The sequence below is a fragment of the Verticillium alfalfae genome, genomic scaffold (assembly GCF_000150825.1).
Source record: "Verticillium alfalfae VaMs.102 supercont1.13 genomic scaffold, whole genome shotgun sequence".
NCBI lineage: Eukaryota > Fungi > Ascomycota > Sordariomycetes > Glomerellales > Plectosphaerellaceae > Verticillium > Verticillium alfalfae.
The window spans coordinates 1,112,901-1,134,633 of record NW_003315026.1 but is presented as its reverse complement, the minus strand read 5'-3'; the positions used below and the strand labels follow the sequence as shown (position 1 = coordinate 1,134,633).

The window sequence follows — 21,733 nt, the reverse complement described above, 5'->3', positions numbered from 1 at the left end:
CAGCCAACTTACCATGTACCGCCTAGTAGCTTCCCCAGAGTCCAGCCGTGCGCCCACTGGGTGTGCTAGGGGCAATGGTGGTCGTACACCTCTTACCTCTTTGCGATGATAGCCCGCCCCTCGTCGTGTGCCTGCTCGTCGCTAACGAGCTGCTAGCCTGGCACCAGCGCATCCTGGCCAGCAGATCGGCGTCTTCTTCTTAAACCCAAGATCTTCCCCCTTTGTGTCGCAGTCCTGTTGTGCAGCTCCCTTCCCTCCTCATCCTTCCACTGACACTGGGGTGCTTGCAGTCATCACTATACATTACTTGTTTGCTGAGCTGAACACTGCTCCTCTTCGTTTCATCACCCACTGCCGACCATGGCCAACAACGGGTTCGTCCATGAGCCCGCGGCCGACGAAAAGGTCGCGCCGCTGCCTGGCTACAACGAAGCTGGCCATAACAATGCCAGCGCCGGTACCGTACAGGAGGAAGACTTCATGACCCGCAGCGGTCTGAATTTGAAGTCATTCCAGAAGCGCGATTATGGCCGTGGCATCGTCGAGCTGGACCGCGCCATGAAGGGTCGCCATTTGCACATGATTGCCATTGGTGGCTCCATTGGCGCTGGTTTCTTCGTCGGCTCTGGTGGCGCGCTGGCCTCTGGTGTGAGTATTGTTTCACTTTACTCAGCGCTCCCGAACGCAAGCTGACCCGCTCTAGGGCCCTGCCTCTGTTCTTCTTGGCTTCATGATTGTCGGCGTCATGATCTTCAACGTTGGTATGTCGCAGTCTTCCTACAGCATCGAAAGCTCACTCAGCTGATCAATTCCAGTCTTCGCTCTTGGTGAGCTAGCTGTAATGTATCCAGTATCTGGTGGCTTCTATACGTACTCGACTCGCTTTATTGACCCCTCGTGGGGTTTCGCCATGGGCTGGAACTATGTCTTCCAATGGGCTATCGTCTTACCCCTTGAGCTCACAGTATGCGGCCTCGTGGTCGCGTACTGGAACGACAATATCAGCGTAGCTGTCTGGATTACCGTCTTCCTCGTCGCTATCATCATTGTCAACATTTTTGGCAGTATTGGCTATGCCGAAGAAGAATTCTGGTCGTCTCTGCTGAAACTCGCGGCTATTGTCATCTTTATGATCATCGCTCTGGTCCTGGTTCTTGGCGGCGGCCCATCCAGCGGTCGCTACGATGAATATTACGGCGCGCGTCTCTGGTATGACCCAGGCGCTTTCCGTAACGGCTTTAAGGGCTTCTGTTCCGTCTTCGTGACGGCTGCCTTCTCCTTCTCTGGTACCGAGCTTGTTGGTCTTGCTGCCGCTGAGAGCAAGAACCCCGTTAAATCCCTGCCTGGCGCAATCAAGCAGGTTTTCTGGCGTATTACGCTCTTCTACATCCTCGGCCTCTTCTTTGTTGGCCTACTCATCCCATCTGACGACCCAAGCCTGCTGTCCGACTCGGCCTATTCAGACGTCAAGGCCTCGCCCTTTGTCCTTGTTGGTCTGTACGGCGGCCTGAAGGGATTCGACCATTTCATGAACTTCATTATTCTGGTGTCCGTTCTCTCTATCGGCGTCTCCGGTGTATACGGCGGTTCACGTACCCTGACTGCTCTGGCTCAGCAGGGCTACGCCCCCAAGATCTTTACTTACATTGATCGCTCCGGCCGCCCGCTGCCCTCAGTACTGGCCATCATCCTCTTTGGTCCGCTGGCTTACATCAACCTCAGCGCTTCTGGTCCCGACGTCTTCGCCTGGCTGCTTGCCCTCTCCGGTTTGGCCGCTGTCTTCACGTGGGGATCCATCTGCCTCGCTCATATTCGCTTCCGCAAGGCTTGGGCGTACCACGGCCACACTCTTGACGAGATTCCTTTCCACGCGGCTGGCGGTGTCTACGGATCGTGGCTGGGTCTCTTCCTTTGCTTCATTGTTCTTGCTGCCCAGGTACGTATATCGTCAAGATGCTACCCCTTTGTTAGACTCAAGACTAACTTCTATAGTTCTACACAGCTATCGCTCCCCCAGGCCAGTCGGCGCTCAACGATGCCGAAGGCTTTTTCAAGTCGTATCTTGCCCTGCCGGTCGTCATGCTCTTTTGGATCTGCGGCTTTCTGTGGAAGCGTACGGGCTGGTTGCGCACAGCGCAGATGGACGTGGACACTGGCCGTCGCGATCTCGACTGGGAAGCCATCCGCGAATATCGCGAACATCAGAAGTCGCTGCCCAAGTGGAGGCAAATTCTGAACCGGGTCATGTAAGAACGATCGCTCTGTTCTTGCCAGATCTAGGAGGATGCATGTTTGAGAAATCGAATCACTTGGCACATCGCCATCGCGTCGAGCCGATGTGTATCTCTGTATTTGTGTAATCATGTACTGCTTGATACCCTACCACTACAATGGACATTGTTCTGCTTTGATCTAAACGATGCCCGTCGTCTTTGTATGTATGATGGTGTCGAACGATACAACACCTCCCGGCTATTGTACCGTCATAATGTGGGCACATAGGTCATTTCGACTACTGGCAGTAGCCGAATAGTCGTCAAGAATGGTAGATACCAGGTTCTCGGAACTACGTTTAACCGAAACTTGGCAGCCACATCTATCGCGACTTGAGCAAACAGATTGACTTTCCACTTCTTGCGTCTTGTGCCATACACAAGCCTCAGCGAAGTATCCCCCGGGTAAGTGTGCTGTTTGACACGATTATGGCATGGAAGAGAGTATACTTAGTAGACAGGGGGCAGAGGCAGAAGTCTGTGTGAAGTCTTTTCAGCTTCCCAGGAGTTCCTAATAGTCGACGAGCATACCAGTCTGGCTTGCCATTGGCGTTGGACTAATGTACGAGACGAGCGCCAATTGTAAGGTGCAAACTCGGTGCATCCAATTCACGGTGTCAGTTCACAACAGGGTAGTCCTGCGTGGGGCAAAAGAACAACTACGGAGCTTCGTTTGTGATTTTCTGGAAGTGGACTCTCTGTCTGAACACAACAAGGACGCGGACGCGACATCGAGGCGTCATGGTTACGAGAGTCACGTGATCAGCTCAGTATCATTGATGCCAGTTCCTCCGTAGGAGTATCAGCGTGATTGAAGAAAAGGTTGTAGAGTTGGTCGCGGTGGAGCAATACTTATCTTTTTCCTCTTCCTCAACACTCTCAGAGCCGCGATATTGGGGCTTACGGCCGGCTATTGGCTATCTTCCACGCATAGATAAGCCCTAGGCTTTCTGTTATTGGGAACGCATGAGAGGTTAGCGACTGTAGTCGGTCACATGTTGGCAAGAGATCCTCAGTTATAGCCTCTGGTGCGAGGCTGAAGGTTCCTGAGAAGAATGTTAGCAGGCTTGCCAAGTCTGACACATCAAACGGGAACAGTTCAGCCAATCCAGGTGGCTCGACGTTGAGCATGGCGCGCCTGAGAGAACTTTATCTTGAACCAATAATACGATAGAGCCCTCCATACTTTACAGCCCTGCAAGAGGCCTTTTCAAGGAGCGGTCTAACTCTTTGCAGGGGCTGTGCGATGATGTCCTGTCTGTTACCGATGTGGAAGGGCGTGTTTTGAGGAGCTGGGACATTTTCGTCTCAAGTTTGGATCATCTCAATGCATCTGCGAAATAACTATTTCCCAGGGCATCGGTTTTGTCTAATGGAAAGTTGGCACAGAGATGCCTCTTCCTTGACTTTTATCGCCGTGTTCCCCAGACTGTCTGCTGCCTGTCTCCCTCTCTTCGATCGCGGGCGAGAGAGAGGTAGGTAGCGCCGCATTAATGCTCTGATGGTCGGGTGAAGTATTGTTGCATGCTGCCGCTTGAGATGGCCGTCGGCATTGTCGTTCAATCGGAAAGACGTTTCGGCAACCGCAGGAAGATTCGTCGAGGTATTCGATCACTATGTAGAGCACGTGGGACTCGTGGACTCGAGCTGTTGTATGCTGAATAATGTTCCAACAGGTAGTCTTCGGTGCGAAATCTTTGCCAGTGGCACTTCACGGCAGTACACGACAACTCGTTTCGTCTTTTCCTCTTGTTCGCTGTTTTCAGGGTAGCCGGGCGGTTCACCACGGACACGGCATGTCCGTTTCAATTTCGATGTTCGGTTCCACTAGCTGGCAAGAAAGACGGCCGCTCATAATCAAGAGCCGTTGAATGAGGAATCTTTGGGACCTGGAACTCTTTGGACGAAATTGGCGCAAATGTGGTAGTTGTGAATTTGTCGGAAGCGAAGAATTCGGGAGGCGGGGATTCGGGAGAAACGGAGGCATCATGCAGACAGCATGCCGATTGAGGCAGCATCTGACACAATTCTTCTGAATTTCTGTTTCTCTGTAAACTAATCGAGTTCGGAACGGGGTTGAGGTCTGAAGCCTGCTGAGTATGCGAGGGGTCCAACAGATCGACTCAGGTTGTGCGCCATCTCTGAGCCCATGGTGAGCATGGGCAAAAGACAACATGCATCTCTCGTAGCTGGAACGTCATAATCAGACATGATTTGGAATTAGCATGCAAAGGTGTGGAGAGAAGATTTATGTGATGGGGATGAGAGTGTTGCAAAGGAAAAAAGTGTGGCCCTTGGAAGGTAGGAGATACGTCGAAGCACATTGGGCTAAAGCGGGCGGACCAAGGCCCGACACAAGTACGAATAGGTAGCATAGCAGGTAGTAGTAATGACAATACGGTAATCCAGTACGTGAAATTGTAGACCAACCATTTTCACAATATGCTTAGTCTCAATGCTATTTGATCTCAGACGAACTCGGATGACGCACTGAGAGTCCCTGCCAAAAAGCACACAAGGTTTTTTTATCCTCTCGAGTCCACCGCCTTCATTGGTCTTGTATCGGCGTCTTGAGAAGACTGTCTTCGCTCTTGGTGTAGGTATGTTAGATGAGCGACTTGGGGCTACACTACGAAGATTGACGGAGTTGGTTCCGTCCTGTTGACGGAGGTGGCCCCTGACTACAACGGTATCAAAGTCAATGCCTTGTGGTAGTGGATGGTGGTCCGTGCTCGGACAGAAAGGGTTCAGGCTTCGACGAGCTCAACAGTGGACGATCTTGCCGACGGTTTCGGCTGGGGGTTTAGGTACCGAGTACAGGGCTGATGACCAGGAGGCCAATGACAACCGAGAAACGGCATCAACCAAGGGTTCTGAAAACGGTTCCATCTCCAAGTGCTAAGCGTTAGACACACTCTACCAAGCAGCAACCGCCGCTGGCATCCCTGTTTGTAGACGGACAGGTAGGAGGCAGGCGAGCGGGGTTCGTTGGAAAGACTGGACGACTCGCCCTGCTCCCTGTCCACGACGCCACCTACCCAGCCCGAGGAGCCTGGGCCCTTCTGGGTCGTCCCACGTCCTGCCCAGAAGGTCACCCACCCATCGGGCAATGAATTGTACAGGTAAAGCTACAGTGACCACGTCCTGATTCCAGGTCAGTCGATGTGCCGGATCATCCTGCTGTTCCATGTGGGATGCAAGTTGGCGGTGCTCTTTCGCCATGCTATCCCTCTGTGCCCGCTTCTAGGTACGGCCGGCTAGGTATGATGCGCAGCCCCCCCGCCTCCCCGGTGAGTTATGTCCTGTCTCTCCTTGCGGCTCAGAAGACTATATGAGGAGGTATGCGCGTCCCGTGCTTACCAGGCTTTGGAGCAAACATTCCTTTTCTGATGCCCTCCTCCCAGACGCGCGCCATCTCCATCTCCGAGTTCTTGTTTTAACATCCATAGCAGTCGAGACGCTAACGTGGCCTTCCTGCCTGCGATATCTCCTACCGCTCATCGGTTGCGCCCGCTTCCCCTCGCTAGTCTCCCATGCTTCAAGCTCTGAGACCCTGACCTTGAGATTGTGTCCTGCACCTGTTTGAAGCTATCTGACTGCCGTGCATCTGCTGCCAGTCAGTTACCCATCAAATCATCCTCGCCTCGCAACTCCTCCAAGTATTTCGCTTCTCAACTTAGGACTGCTTCTCTTGTCAGGCCTCATATTTAGGCCAAACTTGGAATCGTGTCCGCTTGTTGGGTGGGAGAAAGATGGATGAGCCTGGTGGAGACACCCTACTGTTCACACAGCCCGCAGCACCAGTGGCCCCCCTGACACGCAAGGGCAAACCCAGGCCCAAGAACAAGACTCTGTCAGACACAAGACCAGGGGCGCCTCGAGAGGTGGATGTAGACGCCTTCGCGCTTGGTGTCCCTTCTTCTAACTCCTCCTCTGAGTTCAATCTGGATGGACAAACCCTCATGCATGAGGATGCCTCGGACGGGGTTCAAGTCACACAACCTCCTGGACTCACGACAGACACCCCACGCAGTCAGCCAAAGCGACGCGGCCGGCCTCCGAAAGTAGCATCAGATCGCCAACACAGATCCAGCGCTCCGATGGCAGTAGCACCACGACCATCGGCTGATCGTCGCCCTTCAGCATCCTCCGTCGACTCTTTTCACTCCACCCACGTCGACGGGATTTCAAGCACTCTCGAGAAGAAGACGCGCCTTCGCGCCCGCAACCGAGAGGCTGCGCACAAGTGTCGCGTACGCAAGCAACGCGGCATCGAAGACCTGCAGACACAAGAGGCGGCCATCGGTGCCGTCAACCAGAACCTCAAAAACCAGTATGCCGAGCTACGCAGTGAAGTCATCCTGCTTAAGGACATGGTACTCCAGCACAGTGGCTGCGGCTGCTCTTTTATCGAGAGTTACATTGAAGACGCTGCCGCCACTTTATCGCAGAGATCTGACAGCTTCACTACAAATCGGCATGGCTCTTCCAGCAGCGGCATCTCCCCGGCCGCCAGTTGGTCGCCTGCATCTACACAGGGAGCAGGATCGACTGGATTTGCGACTTTGGAGGACGGGAATAGTCGTCCTCCACAATACGACTGGGACGTAGCAGAAGCGTCAATGCCGTACCATGAAGTGGTACAGATGGGAAACTTTCCCAACACATACAACGGGAACAACCAAGGATTGGTATTGAACGACATTGCGCACTGGATGGGACCTTCTGATTCAGGGTAACACGCAAGTTTCTTGCTTTGGTACGGACAGGAGTTCTTGTATTCTAACGGAATGTAAGGAGGGTTTACGCCTGGGTCATGATCATTATTACGCGTAGGAGTTGATGGGATGCGCCGCTTTCTTTCACGAGAAGCTAGGAAAATGGTTCAAGTCTTCGTTGTACTTTTTTCGTCTTGTTGCACAGCTGAAGATGCCACAACGTTGGCATTTCTGGAAATTGTAACGACGACTTTTACACTACCTACTTCGCGATGCAATTCGGTACAAGAGCATGTTAACGCCCCCGATTCTCATCGACATTGTAATGAAGATTAGGTGAACGGGTTAGAACTTCGGGAATTACCACTAGTGGCATCTGACAGGCTATGGCTGCACCGACAAGGCTGTTAAGGCAGCCGCCACGCGCAGACCACGTCCCATGGATCACGATCCGAGTTGATCCGGAGATGCTGGCAAGAGTCTCGCTGTTTCTAACAATCACCCGAACCAACCTGACTGGGGAGGCTCTTCCTCAAGACCCGAGACACAGCGATGCGTGGGTAACAAATGGCAACGGACTAAGCTCCGACGGTGTCGGTACTGTTTTTGTGAGAGCTGAGCGGGGGCGATATTGCAACCTAGCGAAGTATCTATACATGCTAATTTTCAAGCGTCAAGGGTGTGGTCTGCGGGCATAGCTCGGCGTTGAATCAAGTAGAATCATGGTGAATATTATGAGGAGATGCTCTCAACCTCCTACGTCAGTGCTCTGCGCCTTGTCCTACGTTGAAGACGAACATTGTGCCTCCTTTGGGTCTTCCTTCTTTCTCATATGGCTCACAGTTGGCCTCGCGCCACCGGCAATGAGACTTCCAACATCATGATTGTACATTCTCAACTGTGGCGTCATGGATTACGCCATCACCGGCACGATCGTTTGTCCCGAGATGAAGAGAATGAACGTGGCAGAAAGGCTTCATACTTCAAAATAAACATGATCAGAATTGCAGAGCTACGTTGTCACACCTGCCTTATCTGCTACCCATAAATCGCAAAATAAGATACCCGGACACACCAAGCCGGCAGGGTTCCCCGCCCATGCCTCCATCAGATCTAATACAATCGCAGTGACCAACCAGTATAATGTGTTGGGGGTCAAGGGTCTGAGAAAGGTGTAGTTTCATTAGGAAGCTATTCTGTAGGCAGGAGGGTGCCTGGAACTAAGCCATGGGACCTGCCAGGGCACAAGCCACCTGGCAACAGGTGAATGGCACTAAGTGAATGCCCTGGAAGCCCCAGGTGAATACCGCCAACATACCTAATGTAGCACACTAAAAGCAAAGAAATAAAAATTTCACGGGAAGTCCATGTGGGCAGCAATCTGCCCAACTGTCATTATCGCCTAGGTAGCTCTTCATTCACCCAGCACGGGCGAATCACGCGGACAAGAAGAATAGTGCGTGAAAGGAGGGGCAACTCTAGCCCCCTGGATATGACCCATGCCATCAGATGTCTCTATACAGGCATTGCGCCAGGGACAAATCCTGGTTTCATCCGTGATGGTGTGATGCACCCGCATGTATCTGGGTCCGTGGATGACTTCTGTGCGGACACGATCGACACACAAGCTTCTACTTGAAATCAGCGTTTCCAGTGTCACTCCGGGATATACTGATCGGAATTAGAAGATTGACCGTGGAACAGTGTTGCGTCGAGCACTGATAACTGAACAGCGGGTTGAAGCACAGCGGGGGTGTATAGTTTTCTCACAATAATTCGAGGAGTTTGCTCCCTTTATAGTGAAAGCGTGGAGCCCACCATAAATGCGAAAGCTCACCATTCCCATCACCACAGTTCACTACCAAGCGGGACCTGCGTAACGGAGATGGTTCCGGTGAAGTAATAGGATTTTAGGACTTGCCATTGATGCCGAGTCGCCTTTGTGACATGATTATTTCTTGCATGCAACCTTCACATGACATGGCCCCTTGTGTACCTTTCCTAGCGAACCATGTCACAACCATGAACTCTTGACATTACCAAGGGCATAACGCGATCTTCCAAGGCGCATATTCCAATGGCTATGTAATTCGTTCCAGACTCCACAGAAATCAGGCCACCCACGCTTTGGAACGGATCGAGCTTTTGCTTCTGAGAATGTTATAGATGATCAGACTACCCCTCATCAGGGAGATCATAGCCGCCATTAGACGGAAGTCTCATGAGTAATTCTGTAATCTGAAGGGGGCCTGGTCGCTTCCCGAGGCCTTTTTATTTTATTTTTTTTCTCGGAAATGCTTGCAGAAGTTTCAAAATTTACAACGGCACGACTGAATGGCTGGTTATACAATCCCCAGTGCGAGAAATGAGAGAATTGTCCGACTCTGACAACTGGTCGGACCTCACTCCGATGCCCAGCGGACCTTGCTCCGGTTTCCACCACAATACCAACTAAGCTCCAGACGACGTGGTGGCACCGAAGCTCCGCCCACCTTAGTGATTACTGAAAGCGTCACTGAGATGAGGGGGGCAGGTATCAACAGTTGAAAGACGCCCTTCAGATCATATTCAATCAACGGTGCTCTTTACGTCCGCTGAAAAATTTCTCCAGCAGATGATTGGCGAATGCTTTACAGGCGCATCGACAATCTAACCCCCTAGCCCGCCACCACGGTCCTAGAAGAACATGTACAGATGGTCAGGATTGCGAGAAAGTTCATTCTTTTACTCTCGAAAGCGATTGAGGATGGAATCCATGATGCCTGAAAAGGTGAGGGGCACGATACAAACATGAACGGCCAAGTCAAAGGCCGTCCATAATGAGCACGAGTATACCAGCAACCTAATCTATCCCCTTTGCCAGTCTGCCCCCCCTCAGCTTTGTACGCCATCAGGAAGAAAGCACTCAGAACACAAAGCCCTCGGGCTCCCACCTCGGCAAAAACCACCCATTCGACCCCCAATTTAATTACACCTGAATTAAATAACGCTAGAACATCTCCGAAGATAACCCTTGATTACTCCGAGGGTACGGCCCTTCGGTGTTGAGTGGCCTCGAAGCCATTATTGTCCTATGGCTTGTGCAAGCTGCACCCGAGTACCCCTGATCCGACAGCCGTAAGCCCTCGTCGCGTCTTTTCCGCCGCACCAAGATTCGTTCAGTAATCGTGTCACTTATTTATCGAGTGTGCCTCTACCTTGGGCGGGGCAGTGAGAACTTGATGATACTCGTTGTTACGCCAACTGTCGGTTTCCTTGGCGGCGGCCTTGCAGGATCCGGACGGGGTCGACGAAGAAAGAGTATCTCAACCAGATCGAGGTCAGAATTATCTCAAGTAGAATCGTGTAACGGTTCCAGGGTACCTCTCTCGGATGGTCATGACGACGAGAAGCATGGAAAAACCCTGGCGTGCTACCGATGTGACCCATGCGCGAACGAAACGCATGATCACAGTAGCACCAGACTATGGACCGCAAACGACGTCAAGCAGCATCATGATATCACAGCCTTTCATCTCATTGGCTTGCCAAATTTATTCCACCTGCGGTGCCTGGGGGGCTAGCCTGGTTGTGCGGGTGGTGCGGCGTTGGGACCCTTGTCATCGCTGGCGGACAAGCGTTATAAACGTGACATAGACGCGTCACTTGATTATAGGTACCTGGCGCCGTGTGATACGGTTCATCGGATCTTTCCCACTGAAGGAACCTGATGCAGAAGGCACGCGGCTCCCAGCGACAGTAGGTGGTTTCATGTTGGGACAACACCAACAACTAAACTACTGACAGCTTGGTCCAGCACCTAGCACTCTACTAAATAGTGACACGCACCCTCAAGTATATCCAGATGTCTTATTTCATCTTGGCAGACACTGTGAACGTGATCGCCCGCACTCTACACCCTATATCTAACCCCAGCTTACGCCTTCGGCGCTGTCAGAACCCACAGGTCGTACTTCGGCTCCCGGGGAGCTGCGCATCGCGACTCATCTCATTAGTCGAAGATTGCCATACGAAGCCTGGTGTACTGAATCATATCGAAGAACAATTTACAGCAAGCAGTGGCGTGCATAGGGCGGCGTCCCGCCAACACACTGGGGGCAGAAGCGAAGAAATTAGCAAGCGACCATCGAAAACTCAAAAAAGTATCGAGAATATATAGCAGCAAACTCTGCTTGCTGGTGAGCTCATTCGACAGGTGAATGAAAGCCTTGGTCTGCTCAAACGTCACATACCACACGTGTTCGACTGTCATTTCTTCGCTGTGTGTCACATCAGGTAGTGAAAAGTTGGACAGGCTCTCACATTGTGCCTTTTGTTGTCAAGTGAAGGACCTTCTTCGTAGTAAGACAGGTGCTCGAATGCAAACAAGGATAGCAACCGGGCAGGTCACAGTTTGGGCCTGTAGATTTCTCATTTGGCCAAACACCAAGCTTAGGGATGAGTAGTTATCCCATCAAAGTCGAATGCTTGCGCCGAGAGAAGATCATTCATTCCTGGCGTGAGACTGGCTCAGTATCTGCCTGAGAAATTCCGTAGCTAGCCGCGTCAAGTGTCGCGTGAAGAGGATGATTGTGAAGTATTGGCATACAGTTGGTCCTTTCCAAGGGGAAGGAGTATTGTCGGAAAATGTCACGCACATGGTGAGGACATTTCCTTTTCCGGGCCTAGCGCCATTCAGTCAAGGTAGCAAAATCGCTAAATGGAGTCTTTGCGGATTCAACCTCTGCCATGAGCGTGCCGCATAACTCGTCGGACAGTATGCACAGGAAGCGGTGTATGGGCGACATTACGAAACACACGATTTGCTATAAACGATCTACGAACGCTTTGTTTAATACATTTAAAAACCGAGCAACGCCTCGCCAAATCCACATGACTTAAAAGTCAATCGTCATTGCCTCCCCAAATTCTAATAACGCCTAATGTTTGACGCCTACTGGACCCATGAGTCCCATTCTTCCGAACATGCTGCTTGCTTTCTTCTTCATCAAGCCAGGCCCGCTACTCCCCTTGGCCTCTGTCAAGCCGCTGTTGCTCCGTCCAAACAAGTGCCCTTGTTTGACTCCGGGCGTCACAGGGCTTACTGTGTTGGCGGTGCCTACAAGAGATCGGGGCCCGCGGCTCATCGGCATTCCAACATCCTCCTCTTCGTCGCTTTCGCTCGTTCCCGTTGTCAAGCTTTCCATGCTGCTTCCACTGTCGTCTCGTTCCATGATAAGCGACAGTGGCTGCGGTCCGGGTCTGTTCTTGTAGTGTTCAAACAGTTGCTCCTCATCTAGCTCAATCTCGTCGCCGTCCATCTCAGCCACCGGATCTGCAGCTGCTGCAGAGGTCGCCTCGTGTATGGGTTGGGGCCGGGCTCCCAATTGCGAGGGCGGGTTCAGGTGCGGGTGTGTTATTTTCAGGGCAAGAGACTCCGTGGAGCTGTCACTAGCAGAGCGCCCATGGCCCTTTTCTTTCATGACGTTGCTAGTCAATCGGGCGCAAGCTCTTCCCGATGGCAGCTGGGCTACGATGCGTGGCGGCAAGGCGCTTCTTGACACCATCTCGACTATCGCGAATCTTGCGTGCGACGAGCTCAAACTGCGCCATCATTGTGGGGTTCGCAATGATCTCCTCCATGCTGATCTGAACTTCATCCAGACCAGCTATGCCGATGCGCGGCAGCTCACGCGTCAGGTACTCGGCAAGCTGTGACGCGGGAATAAGACTGCCCCATAAGTCGAAGAAGGCAGCATTGTGCAGCTGCTTTTCTGGCACGCCGAGTGAGCGCGGATCAAGAATCTTAGTCCAGGCTGTGGCGACGACGGATTGGATAGCAAAAGACAGATCGGTTGGCAGCCCTGCGCTTGATTGGGTTTGAATGGCATCGAAGTCAGGTTGAGGCAAAGGCAGTTGTGGGCGCATCGTTGCAAAGTCAGTCGCTGATGGAATCAGGGGGTGCATCATCGACACAGAGGTAAGAAGCTCGATTGTCGACACCAAATACTTGAGTGTCTCGTCGGCAAATGTCTTAGGGATGCGGTTCTCACAGAACGTGAGCGCAATCTCGGCCCGCGTCGGGCTTGGCAGGCTAGAGGTGACAAGTAGGTCGTGCAAATCCCTAAAGGGAGACTCCTGTACAACAAGCTTGCATGATGCGTTCCCAAGCTTGAAGTCAGTCGGCTGCTTCTTGTCTTCGGTCGGTTGGTGGTACACCGCAGTGCTGAAGGGCGTCCAGAGAGGGATCTTCGGCGAGTTCTCCACCACAGCCCTCCAGTCCATGTTTCCAAAGGATTTAACAAGTGCTCTCTGTCCATGAATCGTCTGGAGGATGTCCATCGGGGTGCAGTAGGCGTCGCCGAAACGGACACGAACCGGGAGTGTGTTACCTGTAGGGCCAACTACACCTGATACACTGCTGCCGTCGGCAAGCCGCAGTTGGCGACCATCGACAATCTCACCGAAAAGCACATCTCCGGACGCGGACAGGTTTGCAAGCACAATGGCCCATGCTGCCTTGACGACTGTGTCCAAGGTCATTCCGAGACCAGACAGCGACGTTATTGACACCTTCTCCCGGATAGTCCTTACAGACGTACTCAGGGGTGCAGGCGCATCGCGGGGCACGACCTGGGTCATCTCGGCATTCTCAAGCAACGAGGCCCAATGCTTCATTGCGCTCTCTCTGTTGGAAGTCTGCGCCAACCTGATGAATTCGAAGTGTGTAGGCCTCCTGGGTGGTTTTTCTGTAGCAGTATAAAGTCTTTTGAGGTCATGGATCAGTATGGGAATCGACGCTTCGTCGCACTGCGCCTTTGACAACCGTATGATCAAGGTCGACTGGTGACCAGAATCAACATGAATGAATCGGGTAATAGGCTTTCCAAGAGTCAAAGGCTCTTCCTGATCCTTCTTGATCAGCTTGGCTGTGAGACCCGATAGTCTCCAACTTGGGCACTGGAGTTTTTTGAAGTCCGGGCCGGACGACCGCACTGCTACCTGATACACCTTGCGCTCATGGGAAATAAAGACGGAGCGCAGAATCGGATGGATCATGCAGAGGCCAAAGCACGCAGACTCAAGCTTCTTGACGCTCTGAAGTCGGGCAATGTTTAGAGTGATGTATGTGACATCGCCACGGTCTTTCATCATGCCGAGCTCGAGGGATCTGACTTGAGCGGGGAAAGCTTCGCACACGTCTTTGATGGCTTTTCGCTCCACCCCAAGCTGGGGAATAATGACTTCTTCAATGAAGGTCTCGTCCAGGAGAGTGCCTGACGAAGTATCCAGAGATCGCCGCGAAGGCAATAAATCGACGTTGAGCATGGCTTCAGAACTCAAGGTGACGCTTTGGCATAGCTCTGTGAGGGAAGCCCCCCTCAGTACGTCGGTGATGTGGATTGACATGCCGGCTCGGTTGCACGTAACGGCTAGCTTGGCGGCGAGATACGTGCCGCCGCCGAGCTTGACGAAGGTCTGTTTGCCATCAATAGCATCTTCGCTGATGTCAAGGAGGTCAGCCCAGATGGACCGCATGTGTTCTTCGACTTGTGTTAGTGGGAGGGGCTTCATGCGAACGCTGCTGTCTAGATGCGCGGGTGAGGTTCCAGAGATGGCCGCGAGTTGTTCCTCCGTCAGATCCTTAACCATTTTCTGTAACTTGCGGCGATTGATCTTCATAGCGGTCGTCACAGGCAGCCGCTTGACGGGTATGTATACTCTGGGAACCATGTGCGTGGGGAATATATCTCGCAATGACGGGTTCGCAACCTTCTTGGCGGAGAAAACGCGTTCGCGCGTCACCGCGTTCAGATGAGTGAGTTCTTCTGATCCATCCCACGACTTTTCAAGCTGCACAAAGGCTGCCAGTAACTGGGTGCCGTCCTTGCAGACGACGGCTTCAACAGCTACATCAACACCTTGTCCGAGGCAGCGACGGAGTTCCTGTTCGATCTTTGCGGACTCCACAACCTTGCCGTCCACAGCCATGTCCTGGTGGGAGCTGGGAAGGAGTTCGATGCTTCCGTCTTCCATGTACCGCACTCTCTGGCTGGTCTTGACATAGCGAACCATCTGGCGCCCATCCTCGGCTTGCTCCAACTTCTGCGTCAATGGCTTGAGGGGCTGACCGTGGACAAACTTTTGAGCGATAATTGGACTCTCGATGCATAGTTCCCCAATGGCCCCATTGGGCACGAGCTTGCTCGCATCTTCGGGGTTGGCGATCCAAAACTTGCCAAGGAAAGGTTGCGCTACGCGCTGTAGGTCTTCGCGTTTGCTGGCCTCGAAAGCCGAGATGCCAAGAGGGCAGATCTCGAGGCAGCCGTAGACCAGGAGTAACTTGGTATGCTCCATCCAGGGGCCACAGGTGTCTTCGTCAAGTCCACGGGTTCGAAAGCAGGTGGTCTTGAGCGACGGAAGTTTGACGGGGTTGAGCCGCCTAGCAAGAATCGGCGTCAGATAGGTCCAGGTGACGGCCATTCGTCGGATCGCACCATCAACATCTCGCTTGCGCTCTGTTGGAGACGGGATGCAGATGCAGCCACCGTGAATTAGGGTTGCGAGCGTCTCAACAAGTGCGGTGTCAATGCTAAAAGATGATAGTTGCAGCACGCGACTTTCTTGGTCGATGTTCAGAGCCGAACCCTGGGCAAGGAAGGCTGATGAAAGGGCAGTGTGAGAGTAGGCGAAGCCACGGAGTTCTTTCATTCGACTGGAGCCGGCGGGGAACAGAATACACGCAACATCATCGCCCGATGCTTTGCGTGTCGGCGAGTCAGCTTGCAGGTGGGTTGAGAATAATGATTCGTTAACAACAATGACGCTGTCATTGAAGAGGTGCAGCTTCGATCCTATCAATTCGGTGACGAGGATGACCTGTGGGTTGACCTGCTTGATCACGGCCTCGACCATGCCGCTGTCTTCACCGTCGACCGGAACGATGCATCCGCCAGCCCTAGGTTTCGTCAGCTTGAGTACAAAGGACAGCGAGGGCATAGAATGCATTACTTGAGCACAGCGAGCATGCTCACAATCGACCACCTTGTCTTTCCCAGGACTAAAGGCACAGCGACGCCAGGTCTGACGCCCCATTGCATGAGATATGAGGCTAGCCGTTGCACCAGGCGCGCTAATGACCGGTATGAGAAATCGCCATCTCCGGCGCAAACTGCCGGAGCCTCTGGAGATGTTCTTGCACGATTCGAGAAGAGGCTGTGGATGCACGGCTCGAGTAACTCAACCCGTTCGGAACCCAGTAACGCATTGTTTTTCTCCATTGACAAGTCTAGCCCGCCAATCGAGACAAGGGGGCTGTTGACAATGGCCTTCACAGCCTGGAAAAACGACATGGTGACGCTCCAGGATTGCTGGCTTGAGAGAATACGGTCTGAGACGCTACAAGCTAGGTTTCCGTCCACAAACAAGGCCACGATGGAGATGTCGTGTTCCGAGGAATCGAAAGACTGTACGCACTTCAGATCCATCTGCGGGCGCGTGCTGCTGAAGCGACTCTTTAGCACAGGCGGCTCTTCCATGTACGTGAAGCAGCTGTTGAAGAGCGTCTCGCCCTTGAGGCCAAGAGCATGCTCAATCTCGGAAGCTCCGATATGTTCATGAGCGAGACAAGATGCAAAATCCTCTTCGGCATCACGAACAATTGCCTCAATGGATTGGTAAGCCCATAAGTCCATAGCACAAGGAATGGTGTTTGCGAAACAACCGATGGATTGCTGGAGACCATTCGGTGCGTCGTTGTCACTGCGTCCTGTGGTTCGGTAGCCAAAGCACACACGACTTGAACCCGTGAATGCGCGGAGCACAAGGGCCCAGCCAAGGCGTAGGACAGTTGCGCGGCTGACGGCATAATTACGGCAGAAATCATCAAGTTGAATGGAGGAAATTTCAAGGTGATGATGTGTCTCTTGAACCGTCATATCCGCGGCCGGTCGGAGGCGAGGGAAATGGCACGGTGGCATCTCCTTCAGTCGATTTTGCCAGAAGAGGAGACTGTCATCCCGACGAGCTGTCTCGAGATACTGTACGCAGGCACTTCGGGAAGGGTCTTGCACCTTCATTGGTGTCTTACCCGAGTTGTATATCCTCCTGAGATCTGCGACGAGAAGCTGCATGCTGAACATGTCGCACAGAGCCTGGCTGGCCTCCAGTTTGATATATGTGCCTTGGTTGGAGTTACAGACCGAAAGTCGATGGCGGGGTTGAGCTGGGTTGGTTGGAAAATCGGGCAAATTCTTGAGGGCCGAGATGGGATCGTCTCCGGGCGCTGCGTCGAAGAACAGCATGTTGGGTGAGCATTGGCGAAGGACGACCTGGTCAAACAGCCCATCTAAGGAGATACTGTCGATGAAGACGGTCCGAAGTGCCGGGAACTTGGCGACAATCTGCTGCCAGACGGAACAGATGTGCGACTGGTCAGCTTGCGTACCGTTCAGCAGGGTGAGCTCGTAGAGGTTGGTGCTGTAGCATGTCTCGAGGGACAAGGTCTGGCTGATCAGGATTTGCTGCTGAGTAGCCGTGACGGGGTATACGTCTTCAATATCGCGTGCACTCGAGAGACCAAGTGCCACAAGTCTGTCGGTATTCAACTTGGTTAGGCCCGCGTAGTCGGTGTTGAGTAGGGGCACGTCAGCGAGGGTGAGTTCCTGGGCCCTGTAGCGTAGCCTGCCGACTGCCTCGTATAGGAGATGCTCGAATGTCTGGATCCAGTCTCCGATTCTTTCTTGATGACTCGACAACCTGTTATACACAAAGTCGACCTTGGCACAACCGCTGTCATCTGTAGACATGGACACCTCAAAGAGAGCCATCCTACTAACCTCGTGTCCAAAGTTGGAGACGGACGTCCCTACAGAAGGTCCAGGAATGGGAACCTGTTCCAAGGCGCCGTTCTCCCTCTCGAGCTGGCGCAATGAACCATTGTAACCAAACATGATCTCGAAAGGCCAACCTTCTGCGCAGCGCGTAGGTGCGTAGGCCCCAAAGTAACGGGAGGCGAAATAGTCCCAGCCGCGGTGGGCCAGGGATCGCCGTGTGTCCTTCAAGTCACGCAGGACGTGGAGAAAGTCCTCGCTGTTGGTCGACCGGAGACCTATCGGGCACAGCGAGGCGAACCAGCCAACTGTCTCGGTAATGTCTACGTCGGTGTTCCAGGGTTCGCGGCCGTGTTCCTTGTTCCAGATTGTCGGCGATGGTCGATCTGGGAAGGTCTGGCAGAAAGAGAGGTGGAGAGCCGTCATGTAGATGTCAGCAGAATCCGTCCGGAAGACTTGATTGCAAGTTGTATGCAGAATCGAAGTCAGTTCGGCGCTGATGGAGAAACTGATTTCATGGGCCTCGCCATACGTGTTGAGCGACTCCTCGAGTCCCCAGTAGGCAAAGTCACAGCTGACGGGGTCAAATGGTAAAGGCGACGCCTCACCTGTACGGGTAACCTCGTCCTCCTGAAGTTCGTTCCATGTCTGAAAAGGCATGGACCTCTCGGAGAAGAGCGTGCCCTCTCTAAGTAATTCGTCAAGATCATGAATGAGGATCCTCCAGGAGAGTTGGTCGATGACGAGATGGTGGGCCACGAGGTAAATCAACTGCTGACCGTCAGGCGTGCGAAAGTGCTCGACGGCGAAAACGGGTCCATTCTCGATATTGATCTGGGTTTGGGCCTTCTCAATGATCATGAATACATCACCGTAATCGTTCACGTGGTGGTAGCCAAAGCCATACGAACCCTGAACATCAGGAATGATCCGTTGAGTCCATGCATCGTCTTCGCAGCGAAAGCGACAACGCAACATCGAATGATGCGCCACGACGGTTTCCATGGCGGCATGGATATCCTCGAGACTGACATTGCTTGTGATGCGAAGCAACAGACTTTGGTTGAAGCGATAGCTGCCGTCGGTTCGCGTACGCATCTCGTTGCGGCCGCCTGTTGCCGTGTCGAAATAGAGCTGCTGCATGGGCGACAGCTTGAAGCCCTCGAGTGACTCTTCACTCCAATGGTTACCGACGGCGACCTTGTAGGACGCGAGCGAAGCCATTTGAGATAGTGTAGCGCTCTGCATAATGTCCTCTGGTCGAAGGGAGACACCTTGAGTGCGGCATGCGGCGACGAGCAGCATAGTCGATACTTCATCGCCGCCAAGTTGGGGGAAGGAGAAGTTCATGCCTATTTCGCGCTCAGGTATCCTAAGAACGCGAGCGACAGCTTTCTGGACAGTGCGCTCCATGTCTGTCAGAGGCTCCTGGAACAACTTGTCCGATTCGAGGCTCGTAACTTGCTTGTACATGCTCTCGTTCATGTTCTGGACCCAGGTTTGGAGTTTCCTCCGGTCGACAATTCCATCGGCGGTGACTGGCATTTGATCGAGAACAATCCAGTTGCTGGGTAGCGTGATATCGCTTGCCGTCTGTTCAAGAGCGAGGCGGATGGCGGCGATTTGACTGCCGGCAAAATGCATCTGTGATTGAGAGATGACATGGATCGTGGATAGGCTGTATTGGGATAGGCGTGAGTTATTAAGGCTCACAAAGGCGATGAGCTTGCCCTCGAGAAAGCCGGCTTTGGGCCGAACAACAGCGGCCCCAGATACTTCGGGCGTCGACATGATGAGCCGCTCGAGCGCGTGACGGTCATCCGTCTCCTGGGGTGCGTGGATTTGTTGATGTGAGTGCAGTTTTTCGTCGCTACTCTTCCTCATTACGTCGCTGGACACCTCAGAGGCGTCACTGGCGAGGTCTCCCTCGTTAGATTCGAGCGGCTCTGCAGGGGCGAACGGGGTGGCACAGGTTTGAAGCTCAGCGAGGGTCTGGCAGCGGAGGATATCGCTCGTCTTGAGTCCGAGCCCAACGGACATGCACCGTTTCCGGAGTTCCTGGGCGGAGGTTTCGTTGCCGCCGAGATCTGTGAAAGAGTCGATGAGGTCGATGGAGTGTCTTGATATGTCGAGAACGTTGGAGACTGCTGAGAGAAGGCGGTCCTCGACAAGAAGCTCGGGGACAGGCTCCTCGCGATGGAGCTGCTCCTGAACCGGCGTGTTGACCACGCTGGTGTCAAGTCTGGGCAGCCGAAGCCTGGCGACTGATGCTTCTGTAGAGTCGAACATGGTGGCAAGTAGACAGGGCAACGCTGAATGTGGGGGTATCTCAAGAAAAGGACTTGCTGTGGTCAGACAAAGAGAGGAAATGGTTCTTCAAAAGTGGTCAAACATGGGCCAACCGGCGGTCTCGTCGGACGCCGTTGGTGGCTTGATATCAACCAGCTAAGAGGGGCCAGCGACAGAAAGGTGATGTGTAGTGTGGCGGGTGACTTGGGGTCCCAGTGTTATCGTTGGCTTGGTGTCGGTGAGGTGAGGAGGGACGGATATGAGAGTCCAAGGTGAGGTATCAACGACTATTAGGAACAAGAAAAAAACTTGCAAAAAGCTTACGCGGGGGCGGGATTGTAGATATCACCCACCCCCCAATACCCGCACAGCGACCTAGGTAGACTGACAGGGTCTGGGCATGCCCGACATTGTCCACTCGGGACATGGTGGTGCGGCTGGGCGAGGCGGACGGATCGAAAAGCAGGTCTCGTTGGACCCGTGGTGTGGCACAGAGAAGCGTAGGCTTGGGGGAAGGGGGGGGGGGGCCGAAGGGGGCGATGATGTCGTTACGCTGGACTATGTGCCTGGGTAGTCTCGTCAGTGGATACGCGGGATGCGGCCGCGGCTGCAGGCCCGCGTCACTCATCCTGGCAAGTTCTTGGCTAGGCCTGTCGGGATGCTGGGATCACCAGATGCGAGACCAGAGGGCTGGAAGCTTGATTGAGTGTCCAGAAGTGCCGATCGCTACGTCGAGAGGAAAAACCGTGAACATGTAGGTGGACGACGCGATGCTGAATATCGTCAAGGCACAGACGGTTGAACGGGATTGAGACCATCATCTTCATCAGGCCAACTCTTGGCCACTTGTAGGCCACTTGATGATATGAGGCGAATATAGATGGCCAGAATCTTGGATCGTGGATCTTGGGTCTTCTTTGGACATGCATCAGTGCCGATGTTGAGGCAACGGCCAGTGGGGAGTTGGGAACTGGGATGGCCAACCGGGAAACTAAGACTGGGACCAGGAACAATACAGGAACAGAAAAAGCTACAGCACACTGTACTTGACGCCATTGACGCCAAGTGCAAGAGCAACTTTTCCCGTGTCAGTACAGTGCGGGCTGGGGGGGAGGGGGGGCACAACGGCCGGGGCAGTGCAATGGGCGGCTATCTCCCCAAGGTTGCCAGGAATAGAAATAGCAACCAGCCCCACCGCCCATGCCACCCGTCGACTTAGGTAGGTAGGTAGGCAGCTTACCTGGCATGCCTCTTGGTGCCTTTTGCCCTACAGGCTCAGCTTTTCGACCCACGGTGGCAGCGGCTGTGACCATCACAGGGGGGTTCCAGCGTTAGATCAATATGAAGAATTCCGACAGCGGCCAACTGGGCTGAACAGGCCCTGTTCAGACGCAAGCAGGGTCTCTGTTAGACCCTGGATTCTTCACCTCTTTCCCGCCGGCACGATCGTCGTCCGACGACACTGATCAGAGTGGCGGAGCTCGCGATCCTAAGGAATCGGCTTTCTTCTTCGCATGCTTTACGCGGCAAGCGGCATCTCGTGAATCTCATTTTGGATCGGTCAAGGCGTCCCATCAGGCACCTATCTTAATCATGATGTTTTGGACCTGATCACCAGGTTATCCGTGTCATTATCTGGGTG

At 53.4% G+C, this 21,733-nt stretch overlaps 3 protein-coding genes across 3 annotated transcripts; 2 read left to right on the top strand and 1 right to left on the bottom strand.

Moving 5' to 3' along the window:
- Nucleotides 1–290: 290 nt before the first annotated feature.
- Nucleotides 291–2,250, top strand: VDBG_08960 (amino-acid permease inda1; the record flags this gene model as incomplete). Its single annotated transcript, XM_003001118.1, has 4 exons — nt 291–648; nt 704–761; nt 816–1,936; nt 1,993–2,250. The coding sequence occupies 4 exons, from the start codon at nt 361–363 to the stop codon at nt 2,248–2,250; spliced, it is 1,725 nt and encodes a 574-aa protein (XP_003001164.1).
- Nucleotides 2,251–6,025: 3,775 nt separating this feature from the next.
- VDBG_08959 (predicted protein) lies at nt 6,026–7,012 on the top strand (the record flags this gene model as incomplete). Its single annotated transcript, XM_003001117.1, has 1 exon — nt 6,026–7,012. One exon carries the CDS (start codon nt 6,026–6,028, stop codon nt 7,010–7,012), a length of 987 nt encoding a protein of 328 aa, XP_003001163.1.
- A 4,898-nt stretch (nt 7,013–11,910) lies between these two features.
- VDBG_08958 (conserved hypothetical protein) lies at nt 11,911–20,091 on the bottom strand (the record flags this gene model as incomplete). Its single annotated transcript, XM_003001116.1, has 4 exons — nt 11,911–12,446; nt 12,505–15,943; nt 16,006–16,739; nt 17,061–20,091. The coding sequence occupies 4 exons, from the start codon at nt 20,089–20,091 to the stop codon at nt 11,911–11,913; spliced, it is 7,740 nt and encodes a 2,579-aa protein (XP_003001162.1).
- Between the last annotated feature and the right edge of the window lie 1,642 nt (nt 20,092–21,733).